Below are 15,021 nucleotides of genomic sequence, written 5' to 3' on the forward strand. Positions count from 1 at the left end.
TAAATAATGTTATTAACCTCAATTGCTGTGGAAATTGGAGTTGAAAAAAAAAAAAACAAAATGTCTTTTATGAAAATTTATTTAAAAAATCATCAATACAGTCTTTTATAATAAAACAACTTCTTCTTTCTTAAATTCTAAAACTTGATGTAGTACCTACATGCTGTCGGCATTCATACTTTTTATATGGTTTGTTATTTTGCCAACACTTGTTTTACGACTTATACTTTTACTTATCTAACTACTGTTACTGTCACTATTACTGTCACTGTTACTGTTACCAGACTCATCGCTGTATTTACTAGACTTACTAGCAAAAGTCTTCTTGCAGCTGCGCTTGCATTCTTTTTTCAAAGCTTTTTTCGATCTAGAAGTGCACTTAAGTCTTCGGCAAACATTCTTGTAAGCGCTATTGCAAGACTTTGTGCACATCTTTAGCGCTTTTTTGTTTATACACTTTGCGAAGGTCTTTCTTGATTCTCTGCCTTTTTTAGGTTCTTCAGAGCCTTCATCGGACAAAGCCAGTGGTCTTCCTCTTGCTGGGATGTTATTTTTATATCTAGGACCTCCCTCAAATCCTCTGTAATCATCCATGGCTGATTTACTAATAGAATCAATATCATGTCTTGCGAAATCTTTAGATATTTTAGTTTTTTGGATGTTACCATCAAATGCGCCTCTATTAAGTATCGGTATACTTTGATGCAAATCTCTGGCATCTTTAGGCTGACTGTTATGTTTGTCATTTGCATTAAATGTAGCAATAGGTAATTCAAAATTATGCATGATTTCTTCAGTCTCCTCTGTATTTGCAGAAGGATATTTAAGGACTCGCTCATCTTCACTAGAATCATCTTTCGTCATTTGTAGGCCTAATGGTTCATTTAAATCAATCGTAATCACACGGTCATTTTCAGCAGATCGTTCTGTGTTAATTTTAGAAACCTTTTTAACCTGAGGCTCATTCGTAGCCTTAATCTTTCTGATGTTGGATTGTTTACTACCTTGAATATTTTTCTTAGTTTCGTCTTTGTTTATTTTAGATTTTTTACTATCACGGCCATCATCCTTTTTGTTTTCTTTACTTACGTAGAATGCGTCCTGATTAGAATCTTCTGAAATCTGTTCGGTCTGTGGAAGCTGTTGAATAGGTTTAGTGTCTTTTTTCTTTTCTTCAGATTTATCTTTATTTATTGGAGGATGTTTTTTAACATCGACGTTTGGGCTAAATTGTTTTTTATTAATTTTAGGTTGTTTAGTACTGTGGCGGTTTTTATGATGGCTTGTTTTATTACTATTATTGTCTTTAACAGATTTTACCGTGGTTTGTTTCGAATGCCTTTTACGACGCTTAGTAGGATGTACAGGGGTATGTTTATTTAATGATATGTCTTTGTTGTCAGAACTGATTTCACTTGGATTGTCTGTACTTGTGTTTGCTTTTTTGATAGTACCATCCTCAGTAACATCTCTACCTGATTTATGATGTTTAATGTCACGAATTTCATAAGGGTTTTGTATGGTCAGTTGCAAATGTTTGTGATCATTTTCATTAGATTCGTAGTTATGTACTTCGGAATTTATAGGACCTGATTCAAAGTCTGGAACTTTATAGCGGTCGTTTTCCAAGGAAATCTGTGATACAGCAGGTTCTCTCTTCTGACTATTTCCTGGTAGTTGTATAACATCATCGTTATTTTCACCATCTAAGCTTGCTTTATACGCGTTGGTATTTTCCCCATTACTTACGATTTCAAATCTACCTTTAGGTTTAACAATATCATTCATTGCAACTACTGATTCTTGCTCTTTATTTTTAACATGACTAGATCCATGCCTTGTAACAATAGGATTATTACTTTTATCCTCTATACTTAAATTATCTGCGAGATTCGATTTAAATTCTTCCTTCATGAGATATTTGCTTTGTAAATCAGGGGTTGTCTTTGCAGTTTTGGAATCATTCAATGTTATTCCACCAACATAGAAATTCGCTGTATTGACCGAAGGAACTGAATCCAAAACTTGGAAGCCCATATTTCTTCGCGATGGGTCACTTTGGTTCTGGAAAATATAACCTGCTTTAACATAGACACTTTGAAGTCCAGAACACTTAAAAAATATATTCGCGAACTATTTTTAAAGGTACTTAAGTCCTATTAGGATAGGCACGGATTCCTTGCGTTAGCACTTAAAAATACACGAATTTTAATTAATTTTATTTACCAGGTCGAAAACTGCTACCTACTATTTTAGTATGTTTGTCAACATCGATATTATTTTATGGAAACCTAATCGTACAACAGCATTAAGGTATTTACAAGAAAAGAGGTAAAACAGTAAAGGAAAATAAAAAAGAAAGATGTAGGTATTGCCATAGAATCGCCATTTTAATCAATTAACACATTAGAGCTGTCAATTTGTTTATAATCTTCGTTGATCATATCGACGCTGTAGGTCCCCGGTAGGCTAGAGAGAGAAGAAAATAATAAATATAAAATACACATTAAATAAGAGAAATAATGTCCTCTAGAAAAATACTAATAGGTACATGAAAGAAAAACATTAAAAACTTATGTCGAAAGGTGACAAATCATTAGCATCTATTATATTTATTTTTGGATGCTACAAAGCAATTTTAAATTAAAGTTGGATAGTTTTATTTTAAAAAGTGCCGAAACAAATTACTGTTAGTAAAAATACAGAGTAAAATCGTATTATCATTTGTTCGCAAGAGTTACCGCGGCCCTGGTAAATAAAAGGCCTACGAAGGAACATGATGGGTTTTAGTCAATCAAAGTCTGACACTCTGACACCGCTGCTAACTCACAGCGGGAGGAGTCATTTGATGATTTAACATCAGAAAAAAAGTCCAAGCTATTATGGGGATCAACTCACTTTAGACAGCACAACCAAGAACAAGTTGCTCAGATTCCCGTCCCCCTTCTTGTCTCCAGACCTCAGGACCTCACTCAGCATGCTGTAATCCTCAAGCCTGGACAGCTTCTGTAGCACATTAACTCTCTGTTCGTTCAACCTGATGAGAGACTTCAGAAGGTTCGAGAAGTCACCACGCGTCATGTTGCTTTTGAAAAGATTTCGAATGCTTTCTTCTCTCTCCGCGGTTGCCTGTTGAAATTGTGGTATTAGAAATATCTGGAATGTTTTAAGTACGTGAATTTTGTAGTTTTCCTACATTGTAGTAAAAAGAGGTTTTAATATTTTATCTCAGTTTTGGGTTTATATTCCATTGTATTATCTTAACTGAAAAGTAACGCTGTCATAGATTGGATTTTTATAGGTAAGTACGGTGAAAGTAGTTTAATGTTAGCTTAGCAATAATAAGGTATATTTTGTTGGTATAGTAGAAAATCGTAAGTACATAAAAGAATCTGTTCTAAAATCACTGTGAATATAAAAAAGATACATACTTACTCCCCATATTAACGCTATAAAAATCACATAGCACGCAATTCTTCGTGCCATTTTATGTACAAAAAAAATTCAGACACAAATCATTTTCAACAATTCTTTTTCAAAATGGCGTCGTAATAACGAATTTCCGAGCGTTACCAAATTGATTGGATTGTCGAGACGCACAATTTAATAGTTATTTTAATGAACAAGATAATCAATTACTTGGTTTGTTGATGTTTGCCGTTAATTTGCATTATTCCGTGGTTTTGGCTGCCGTGCGTTCATTAAATTCTTTGGCTAGGCTGTCTCTACACTAATTATATACAACAAAATATTCGTGTACCTAATTATTAACTATAATTATGAATATTAAGCTGAATGTACCGTTGATATTATATTACCTACTGCGGATAATCAACTTGAAGAAAGTGTTCGTACTTAGGTACCTACGTTACGTACCTACGTAATCAAAAAACGTTCTTAGTACGTCTATGACTAATTAGGCAGGCATTTATGTACATGTATTCTATAGTCCATAGTAGTTAATTACCTAAAGAAGATCCCAAAAATTCGCAGAACTAAATTGTTGAAAAGAATTTGCTATTAAACAATGCAGGATTGGAAATAAAAATACGAACTACAAAGATAGAAAACTATTAATCCAAATCATTATCGAAAGCATTTCTGCAGTTATCTTTACAAGAAGAGATGAAATCTCTTCTAGTTTTGAGAATAGAATTTGATTTGCCGCTAACGTCGGCTAAAGTTTGCTTGCAGGCGGTAAGACATTGTCTTATTGCTTGCTCCTTGCAAGTACTCCTCAGAAACTTCGTCGCTCTTCCATTATTATGCCGAAATAGATTTATGTTGTCACACATAGCTCTGGTAATCGCTTCGTTTTCTGCTCTTCTTAATCTTGGAAGGTGCTGAAAAATTAATTATGATATGAGTATTTTTTTAAGGTATAGAAATACCTTCACCTCTGTACCTATACATCAGCCGTTTTACATTAAAAGTGTAACAAACAAACCAATGATTTCACTTTCCCATTTATAACATGGATTAATTAATTTTATCGATTCTAGACTACGATACTCAGGAAAGATACGAAGATTCGGTTCACTAGAGGTCCACTGGTGAAGATAGGATTCTCCCTCTTGATGACCAAAAGGACCTATAATAATAAGTACCTAGCTAAGCATATCGCCGTATCCAGAATCGGTACCCTACTACCATGCTCCTTAATCCAAATTTCAATTCAATCAGTTTATTTAATTCCATAATGTACTAGGTGGAAATATAAAATGATAGTCACAATTATGGACCCTGATGGGCACAGCAAAATGGTTAAAAGAGAAGAAGGCGTAAATCGTTTCAGCCGTTTTAAATTGTTATAAATTCAATTTCGCTTTCACAATCAAGCAAGGATCGGTAGGACCACCTACTTACCTGCGCATAAGCTATTAAAATTCTGCTGTCTTCATCTTCTATGGAGTCATACGAATCGTAATCAGTCTTCAGTTTATTCTTCGTAAGCATGTAGTCTTGAAGATCAGCTATTTTCTTAACGGTGACCAATCTCTGCTCATTCACCTTGACTATGGTGTTTAGGAGTTTCACAAATGTTTGCTTGGCTTCATCAGTTTTCAGAGGTGACTTTTTCCATTCTTCAGAAAGTACTGGCTGTTCGAGAAATGGGTTGATTTTAATTTTAATACCTATGCAATTATGCATATTTCTTATGTTTAGCAGTTGATGAAAACTGGTTGATATGAATATGATGGATGTAGCTATGTATTACCTATATCTTATAATGTATGATGTAGAGTTAGAAATTATTATTCGCGGCGGCAGCGGACGCATAGGAGGGACTGTGATCAAGTCTAGTGCCTATTTAATTTTACCCACCAGCCTGTACCTACACATTATGGAATGCAATAAAGTTATTGAGTATTGAGTATTTTTAGAGAGTCCACTTAGCATCTATCAAAATAGATGCTATAGAGGCTAGCTTTACTTTCAATGGTAAATATGAAATCTTTTTGCTGGAAATATTAATCTTACTGAAGAAATTTCATTCACGTTCTATCGGAACCACCACCTTTCGTGTAGCAAGCGCTTTCATGATGTAGGTCAGTGGTAACGCATTTGAACAGATTCAAACCACCAGCAAGTAAAGAGACAAATATTCAGAATTACCTAAAACTAATAGTTGGAGCAAATCCTAAAACTATGATACCTGCAAAATAGTTCTTATAAATCCATACAGACCTACCTTAGCATATAACAGGAGCAAAACACAAGAAAAAAGTCCAATTTTACGAAAAATCATTTCAAAATATTCACACCATAGTTCGATCTGTTAGAATTTTTTGCCCATTGTAATGTAATGCAGTCACTTGTAAATTCAGATTTAAAAAAGCAAGCCATGTTATCTTGATTGAGTATTAGCAAAACATATGTTTTGACCTTCGGCGTATGTGAAAAGTATATGAAATAAAGTTCACTAAGTCCACGAGCCTGTGTTTCGGGTTAATGAGAAATTTCTTAATTTTTTTCATGCTTGTTTTGGGTTATATCACAGTTGGCCGTCCAGCAAAAGTCTAGGTATCCGAATAAAAATGTTTTCGAACAACATAAGTTTACATGATCTTCATAGTTTACATTTCATTGTAATCTTAATCATTGTTGTTATTATTTAAAGATTTGACCCAAGCATTTGATGTAGTAGGTACCCTAGTAGGCTTTAAGTTGCGAGCCAGTTTTGCCAATTGTTAAGCTTAAATTTGGTGTATCCAAGGGTAGTGTTTTGGGTCCCATGCTGTCTACGGGTTATACAATTTTGAAAACTGTCTAAGATAGGAAAAAATAGGATCTGTAAAAGATAGGATATAAAATGTTACTTTGCTCTGTATCTTGATCATGAATTATTTAAGCTTCAATAAATATTTTAAATAAGGTCAGAGAATATAATAGAAAATGTAAAGAAGTCATAATTTTAAAATGTGGTATTTATTGTAAACTGTATTGACTTGTACATCCTCATTATAAAAACTATAATTATTATTTATTGCATAAGAACAAATTGCTGTTAATTTGAACTTTCACACTATGGTAAACAACCTATTGCTATGGTATACAGGCAACAAAGTTTGTTTTAATACAGGCCACTATTTAGAATATATTGTGTTCTAGTAGTTCTAGTTACTTATGGTGAGTTGCACCATTTAACTTTAATGATAACCAAACCATAACCAGCCTTATACTTGCCGCCCACTGTTCAATTTGGTGATTTGACAACTGCAAATGATTTGGTTATCATTACGGTAAAACGTGCAACTCAATATTAATAAATTATGTTACAAGTAAATGTTCTGCGGATTATCCTAAATTCTCACCGACTAAAATACATATTACTGTTTATCATTTATGTGATTTCATACTAATTATGAATACATAGGTATAACATAGTTTTGGTGCAAAATATTAAATAGCTACAAATACCATGAATAAAATGCTTAGCGACAACTAGCTTCAATAAGTCCAATAAAAAATATCTGTAAAATATTTTGTTTTACTCTGCAGTCTATATTAAGTGTAGCTATACCTCAGAGTACGACTATCAGTACACTAAACTATACTTGTAAAGTGTATGTCGCACTACAGTCATATTTTTATGCAGATATTGTAATGGTATAAAATGATTACACATTAAAACAGGCATCAATATTGCTATTATTGCTTCATGCAGTTTAAACCTAATTTATCCTAATTTAGCATTCTGGCAATGCATAAAACGTCTTATAAATAGTTTGTATAGTATCTTATGTTAAGTGGAACTCTGTCGGTAGTTCTTAGTGTCTAATATCTTTTTTCCGCACATGGCACATATGCCCTTTTTGTAGGCACACGCTTGGCAGTAGTGGGAGCCAACTTGGTGGACCTTTGTTCTGCATATTCTGTAAAAGATTTACATATATTGTTAATGATAATGAAGGAATTTTGTTTGTTTCTTACTTCTAGATCAATGCAGAGATATATTTTAAGTTATGTTGGTAAAGGGAATTAACCTTTATATGTAGTTATGTAGTATTGCTCACCAGTAAGTCTGACACCAGTCTAACCAAGGGGTATTGGGTTGCCCGGGTAACTGGATTGAGGAGGTCACATAAGGCAGCTGCTCCTTGTAACACGTAACTTGTAACACTTGTAACCTTGTAGCACTGGTACTCAGCTACATCCGGTTAGACTAGAGGCCGACCCCAAAATAGTTGGGAAAAAGGCTCAGAGGATAATGATGTAGTATGAGTGTGTATTGAGTAGCTCAATCCGGACCTTGAACTATACAACTCTATCCTTTATAATAACAAAATAACAAATGTCTTCAGTTCTAATGAAAACAGTTTAATTGCAGGATTTATTTATCTCTTGAAATACTGGACAGAGGATGTCAGAATACTGGTGAATAGGATACTGACAGGTCCCCTAGATTATTGCCATTAATAAGGCCATCTTTAAGCCAAGAAAACTACAAGTATGAGTGAAACTTGCCTGCATTCTTGAAATTTGCTAGTGTATGGGTTAAATCGTCCCTTTTTCGCTGTGAGTGCCTTATTTTCACCAACTTTTCTGCCTCCGGACTCCACAGTATTCCTGGCTCCAGTTTTCCAAGGGTCTGGAGTAATCACGCGGCCAAGTTTCTTCTCACATTTCTCACAAACCATGATTTTTGTTAGCGAATCTTGCAAAACAAAATTATAACCTTAAAACTTTACACCGATGGTAGAATAATCTACTAGTCTAACTATAAAAAATATTATTATAAACTTTAAGTTATTTTGCGAAATGAATACCATTTAAAGTATTTAAGTAATGTAAAACTATTAATAATTCAATATTTAGCAACGTCAAACAAACAAACAAATCTCTTCTACATTATACGTCAAGTTGACGTTTTACGTCATGTCTCGAGCGGGCCTTTAAAAACTCGGGTGATATTCTAGTTGAAGCAATATTACGGTTTTTCAAAGATTACGGTTTTTCGTAACGCACGTTACTTTTAGATTCGTGAGTTGCGAGAAAGTCTAGCCACTCTAGCCAGATGCAGTTGTTGTCGTTGACGTGATTTCAACTATAATTATGCTCATCCACTAACTGAATAGTTTAAATCTCAATAAATAGCCACATATTGCCTTAGTAGCCTTGAGAGGCTTCCTCACTATTCATCCTCCATCGGTCTGGATGCCTTTGCGTGTGTTGGCCTCTCGAACAGAGTACAACAATCACGGACGAGTATATTTTTTTACTAGTCCGTGCAAACGATGTAGGTTTTTGACGACAGTCGGTACGATTTCTGAACGAAAAAAAGACTTGTGAACTAAGAGCTGGATTCTAGCTCAGCCTCAACATAGCTCGTTTCTGCTACTCGTAATTTTACGTGTATATTTCGACCATCTGGAGCAAAGTCCAAACAGGGGAAAGGAAACATTTTGACACATGAGTGAGGACGTGGGGTAGTCTGCTATTTTATTGCTTCCACTTCATCCATATGGATAGCAAGATATTGCGAGTGAAATTAAATCAAGTCTATTAGGAGTAGGTACAATGGAACATTACATTGAGCGTCTAATGCATTCAAGTAAAAACACGGTTTAAATAAATAAATAATAAATAACGCTTTAATGAAACAAAAACAATAATGGATGATTACAGATGGTGGATGGTACAGAGACAATAAGAATTAAATTATAATTATATTCGTCAAAGAGGTCAAACGATTGAAGAAAACAAAATTTAGAATGGAAATACATGAGTTGAACATTTTATCCAGGAAAAATGGCTGTTGTGATGATGAAAAACTATCGCATTAGTGTGAAATCATTCTCTCCACACAATGAAGTTTAAAATAATTTAAAATTATCAGCATCAAGTATCTTGTCTGGCGTCGGGTCGGCCGCTTTAACTATATACTTCAACTTGTTTCCAAGAGAATCCACCTTCCCGAGTATTATCTAGAAAATAAACAAAAATATTATTCGACAATCCTCAGATTGTTAACTTAGCACTCTCCAAACATTTAAGTACTAGTAGAACTTATTAATGTTTTATTCATACTCAATCAATTTTGATTTGGATCTAAATCGCATCCCCTTTATTGTTAAACTGACCCCTTTTGGAGCTACCCTGGAGTAGTAGTCAAAATCTTCAGCTACCTATTCACACTTTGCAGCTACCGCAATATCCTTTTAGGGTTGTATCTTTTAATGGCAGTCAAGTACATTTCTAATTTAATATACTACCATCATATTTCTTACCATACCTCTCCCTACCTCTTCCATACTTCTCCCTCTGACGTAATTTCTCTCCCTAGAGAGATCCCTGCATATTCCCAGCCATAGTTAGGATTAAAATTAAATTACCTTTATTTCCTTCGTAACTTTATCCTTCCACGTTTTCCACCAAGAGACAAGATTGGAATTAATTGATGGAGAAAGCAACTTCTTAATTCCCGTTAGGTCAGTAATGGGTATGTCTGAAGCTGATTCAAATTCTGATAGTATAGATGTTAATGGGTTCGTGTTAGACGAGCCAGTATTAATGATAGGTACAGGGTTGTAAGAATATTCTGTTTGAGGCTTTTGTGAAGAAGAACTTTGAGTTGTTGAGCTTATTTCAGGCCTGGCTACTGAATTAAAATAAAAACCAAAGCGGTTCATGGAACCTGAGTTTGAATCTAGATTACTACTGGAACTAAAATCTGAACTCTCACGACTAAAAGTATCCAAGCCTAAAATCGAAGATGGTATACTTGAACTGGTTGGAGACGAAGTGAACATTGAACTGCGACTTATGGAGTTGGCGTTAGTTTCAGAATTTGAGGATGAATAACTTATTGACTTTGAATCTGAACTTGAAGATAAGTATTCCTTACTGCCATGCCTGTCTGACTCGTCAAGCTTGTCACCAATGCTATCGCGCAAAAACGAAAACATTGAATTGCGAAATATGGGATTGGCGTTAGATTCAGAATTTGAGGATGAATAACTTATTGACTCTGAATCTGAATTTGACGATAAATATTCCTTATTGCCATGCCTGTCTGACTCATCAAGCTTGTCACCAGTGCTATCGCGCAAAAACGATGAAAATATCGATGTAGATGTAGGGGTGATCTCTTTTCTTTCGTCATTAGTAAATTCTGCATTAGCATTTACATTAGCCTCATCTTTATAATTTTGTGATCGATAAGCTTTAAGAGTATCTGATGAACCGATCTTTCTATTTTCCCTGGTAAGATCTTGAACCTCAAATGGAGTATCAAAATCTGCAGACTCAAATAATACTTGAACACGGTTATCAGGGAAATACCTTACTATCTTCAAAAGACGAGTGTCGTCACCAGTCAGATTAAAACTGTGCATTGACCTTAGGAAATCGTCGTATGGCATTGTGTTTTTGACTATAAACTGAGGACGGTATACAAGGATTTTGGGATATTTTACAAGATGTGTCAGTTCTACGTACCCTTTATTAGTATTTAGAGCAAAAGGTATAACAAATTCCGGCGCCTGAACTGATCTGTCACGTGCCCTCTTAAGAAAATTCGACATACTTTCATATCTATTGGCATGTATTTTACTTTTTGCTTTGATGTTTTGAGCGTATTTTCTATACTCATCCAAATCCTTAAATGATTGTCCTGTCACTGGGATAATGTCGGCGTATTCTAAAATATAGTCGGCGTATTCTAAAATATAGTCTTCATAATCGACTTTTACGCCTCTCTGTCCTTTTTCTTTGTTGGTTAGTTTTGTTCTTGCAGTCATTTTATCATCATCATCATCATTATTATTAAAAGATAATATCTCTTCGGAGTTAATCATAATGGGGTATGTTTTTTTATTATCTGCTTTGTAAGTCGCATCGTAATTGTTATACATCGGCACTGACTGATAATATTGTTCATAGTACGTGTTGTATTCGTCGTTAACATTTGCCTTACTAATATCAGATTGTAATTTTCGGTTATCGGTATTTTTGGCAAGTGTAGGTGTTGCAGAATGTCTATTTCTGACTCGACTTAGTCTATATTTCTGGGAAGAAGTGCCAAATTTTGTATCATGCCGAAGTACATTTCTGTCATTTTCATGCCCCGTGTCATGACTCTTGTATTTACGTATACTACCTTCTGTGTTTTTCCTCGTTAATTTACTTCTACCTATACCCTGGATATGAGTTTGACTGTCTTCTGAAGGAATATAATTAGAAGCATGTAAATAATAACGATTATTTGGTCTATTATCATCATTTAATGATCTCATCGTGTTATCAACTTTACACTCCTGGAGTCCCATAAATCGTTCTAAGACTGGTCTCAGTGATATCAGTAATTTACGTATAGCAGACCTTTGACATATACTCTTCCCGAGTTTCCTAGTGGCAGGCTTTCGAGTTGATTTCGAACGAAGGATTAATTTATCTTCTGCCTTCTGATTTTCTGAACTGCGTATGGAATGAGATGTATCGTTTTTATTTTCTTTTCTTCTTTCAATAACTCTTCTGTTTTTGTTTGAATTCGGTAGTTGTCTTGGAACTTTTCCTTTGTGGTAGTCATTGTATAATTCATCTTCAATGAGTATGTTTTTAATATCAGGATTTTCCTCAGTGTCTACTAGAGGCGGGTGATTGATTACTAAATCTCTTCCAGACTGTTTTCGTCGTCCGAATGAAAAAGACAGTGAGTTTTGGGCTATTGTATCTGCATCGTCTAGACATTTAACATTATTTTCCAAATAGCTTTTATACAGTATGTCGATTGACAATCTAAGGTATTCATCATTGATTTGTGCACAGTCTTCGTTATTGCTGTCCTCATAGCGGGGCACAAGGTTACTCGTAATTGTTAGTGTTATTTTATCAGTATCAGCTTCATCATTAAATATCTGTTTTCTAATTTTGGCAATAACGTCGCCTATTTTGTCCCTACTTTCATGTTTGACTTTGTGAATGTCGGGTGACGGTTGAGCGTTCTGATGTTCCAAGTAGGCTTGTATGATGATGGCTATGTTGTGTAATGCCTTCTCGTTTGGTTGTTCAGTGATGTTAAGGTGCTTTGATAGGTTGCTCCACAGTTGTGCAAGGTTATCGTTGTATGTTTTGCAAGTGTCTGGGTTTTGGGTGTAGCCTGCTTCTGTGGATCTTTTATATCGTTTGGCGGGGCTGTCTTGCGCATCCTGCAAGTTATATATTTAAGGGATCAATTATCTTTATTTATAATTTCAAGAAGATAAAAGACGGATGCACTTTGAATCCCTTTTCAGTGCTTACGAAAGTGAATGTTTTCAAGTCTCTTTACCAAATACAAATAATTTAAATCTTTACCAAAACTCCTGTAGGGCCCGTTTGTGCTCACAATAATAAAGAGTGATTTATGAAAATATTCACGGATGATCAATCACGGAAATCAATGAAAATAACACTCTTCTTTTCTTCTTGGATGGAAAAAACACTCTACATTTGTTAGTTTTATGATCTTCAAAAGTTACGAACACTTACCCCCAATCGGCGCAAAATTGATTGCTGTAAAATGTAAAATAGTTTATTTAAGTAATAGTTTTTATCTATGCATTAGGTTATCTTTGAATTTACTTGACTTATTCTCAAAAATTCTTTTAGCAATAGACAGCTGACTTCACATCACACACCCAATGAGCCTTGTAGGTTGTAATACAGAAATCATCAATTTATCAATTTATTTATAGCCAGAAGATTTTTCGGATAAGCAAATTCAATATCATATTTTATATTCGCTCCCGTCTAGCTTACTACCATTGATTAATTATTTAAATCATTTAAAAAATAATATAATAAGTGCTGATAGATAGTTTGTGATTATAAAAAATATACTAAAGTATATATTAAAGTATAAATAATTAACGGTAAACCCACGTGATGTGTACACAAGGTTTTGAGTGAAAGAGGTCAGTTGTTTTCTGCATTTTGCTGATTATGGGCCACACTTCGCGATTTCCTATACTTACTTGTTTCTTGTAGTTAGTTGAGGTTTTAGGCAAATTCCTTAAGTTTCCTTTAACTTTAATTCTTTTTTTAAGCAAATTCATAAATTTTTGTTGGTCTTTCTTGTTGATGTCCAAAAATTTCGAATTGCTTCTCAAATCCTTAAATGAGTTAGGTTTACTTTGAAGTTTACGCAAATGTTCAAATTGTTTACTCAATTTATATAGAGTTTTTAAATGACTGGATTTCTTCTCAAGCCTTTGCTTTTCCTCTTTTTTGTCATCGGTATTATCTGAATCATTTTTTGCATCTCTATCGGCTGCATATTTCTTAGCATTATATTTGCCTTCAGAAATTTTTAATACAGGATGGTCGTCAGGCGTTTCAACTGCATCATCCACTGCGTATCTCAAATGTTTCTTATTAAAAGAATATTTTTTATCTTTTGAATTTCTTAAAGACTTGGTGTTCTCGGAATTCACTAGTTTTTCCATAGCTTCGATCAATCGATTAGTATCAACGGAATTCAACGAATCTGCTTTATTTTCCTTTCTGAGGTATCTTTTGTTAAGTTTATGCAGTACAACGGGTGTACGAACTCGTTTTTGTATTTGCAAATGTTTAAGCATTTCCTGTAAATTATCTAAAATTACGTCTGGCTTTCGATAATTGCTTTGAGGTGTGTATGTTTTTGCTGTTTTTTCGTAATCGTCATATTCATCTTGAAATATATGAACTTCAGCATCGTTGCCAGCTGATAAAACGTGTTCAATATCATTTTTGGCTTCTTTTTCAAAATATTGATTAGTGAGAGTGACCTGGCTTCTCCCCGATGTAATTCCGTCATTTTTCTGTAAAAATGTGACTGTGTTAGTACATTTTTGTTGACTTTTTACGTAGATAGTCTTTTAAGGTACTGGTATCGATATTTTTCAAGGCTTAACCAGTTAAACTTTAACAGCTGTAGGTACAGCGTACTTTTCTATCCGGACAATGATATTAAAAGCACCTTCAAGCTGTAATTCTAAGTTATAATAATAAAAACACTTACCGCAAAACTGCCAATAAAAGCACATTTTATTAAAATATAAACCAATGTACTTCTCATTGCGCTCACGCACGATTGAGCGCAACTTAGTGACCGTGCTAAATTCCTACAAAATACTAATTAATGTTATCGGATAAAACCGAAAATTGATATTGGCACGAGTATGTTATATTAAATTGTATTGTTGGTTATTTTATCAGGTTTCCTCGCTTCAAAGAATAAGCCACTCGTAGTATAAATAAATATAAGGTGATAGAAATATTTTCTACATTAAAGTTGCCACATCAAAATTTTACTTACTGCATTCAAAAAATATTTTAATAATACTTTTATAAATAAATATTTTCGTTTAGGTATTCTAGATGATAAATGTCTTTGGCAACCATGCATTTTTTAGGCTTATTAAGTATAGCAATTTCCATACTTAACGTCTATATTAAAGAGCTGTTTCTGTTAAAACTACTTTTTCTCAATTTGACCGAATCTAACAGAGGAAAATGAGCATGAAATAGCAACACGTGGGTAACGACAATTACTTT

At 34.1% G+C, this 15,021-nt stretch overlaps 4 protein-coding genes across 6 annotated transcripts; all 4 read right to left on the bottom strand.

Moving 5' to 3' along the window:
• Positions 1–70: 70 nt before the first annotated feature.
• On the bottom strand, positions 71–3,955 carry LOC110371494 (uncharacterized). Of its 2 annotated transcripts, none has more exons than XM_021327787.3 (3): positions 3,436–3,955; positions 2,899–3,129; positions 71–2,064 (listed from the first exon to the last, which is right to left on the bottom strand). In XM_021327787.3, exons 1-3 carry the CDS (start codon positions 3,484–3,486, stop codon positions 238–240), a joined length of 2,109 nt encoding a protein of 702 aa, XP_021183462.3. In that variant the 5' UTR covers positions 3,487–3,955; the 3' UTR covers positions 71–237. The 2 variants fall into 2 exon arrangements, with proteins under 2 accessions (XP_021183462.3, XP_049707809.2); XM_049851852.2 differs by having other exon boundaries at positions 3,432–3,488.
• Positions 3,956–4,035: 80 nt separating this feature from the next.
• Positions 4,036–6,287, bottom strand: LOC135119040 (uncharacterized). The gene is made up of 3 exons (XM_064042433.1): positions 5,693–6,287; positions 4,867–5,100; positions 4,036–4,343 (listed from the first exon to the last, which is right to left on the bottom strand). The coding sequence occupies exons 1-3, from the start codon at positions 5,747–5,749 to the stop codon at positions 4,074–4,076; spliced, it is 561 nt and encodes a 186-aa protein (XP_063898503.1). The 5' UTR covers positions 5,750–6,287; the 3' UTR covers positions 4,036–4,073.
• A 123-nt stretch (positions 6,288–6,410) lies between these two features.
• On the bottom strand, positions 6,411–8,389 carry LOC110371474 (cysteine-rich PDZ-binding protein). 2 transcript variants are annotated; one of them, XM_049851889.2, is made up of 3 exons: positions 8,271–8,389; positions 7,969–8,158; positions 6,411–7,376 (listed from the first exon to the last, which is right to left on the bottom strand). In XM_049851889.2, exons 2-3 carry the CDS (start codon positions 8,139–8,141, stop codon positions 7,247–7,249), a joined length of 303 nt encoding a protein of 100 aa, XP_049707846.1. In that variant the 5' UTR covers positions 8,142–8,158; positions 8,271–8,389; the 3' UTR covers positions 6,411–7,246. The 2 variants fall into 2 exon arrangements, with proteins under 2 accessions (XP_049707846.1, XP_021183433.1); XM_021327758.3 differs by having other exon boundaries at positions 7,969–8,366.
• Positions 8,390–9,098: 709 nt separating this feature from the next.
• On the bottom strand, positions 9,099–14,733 carry LOC110371487 (uncharacterized). The gene is made up of 5 exons (XM_021327781.3): positions 14,486–14,733; positions 13,458–14,285; positions 12,973–12,996; positions 9,837–12,650; positions 9,099–9,428 (listed from the first exon to the last, which is right to left on the bottom strand). The coding sequence occupies exons 1-5, from the start codon at positions 14,540–14,542 to the stop codon at positions 9,318–9,320; spliced, it is 3,834 nt and encodes a 1,277-aa protein (XP_021183456.3). The 5' UTR covers positions 14,543–14,733; the 3' UTR covers positions 9,099–9,317.
• Positions 14,734–15,021: the final 288 nt, after the last annotated feature.

Source organism: Helicoverpa armigera, chromosome 28, assembly GCF_030705265.1.
Source record: "Helicoverpa armigera isolate CAAS_96S chromosome 28, ASM3070526v1, whole genome shotgun sequence".
NCBI lineage: Eukaryota > Metazoa > Arthropoda > Insecta > Lepidoptera > Noctuidae > Helicoverpa > Helicoverpa armigera.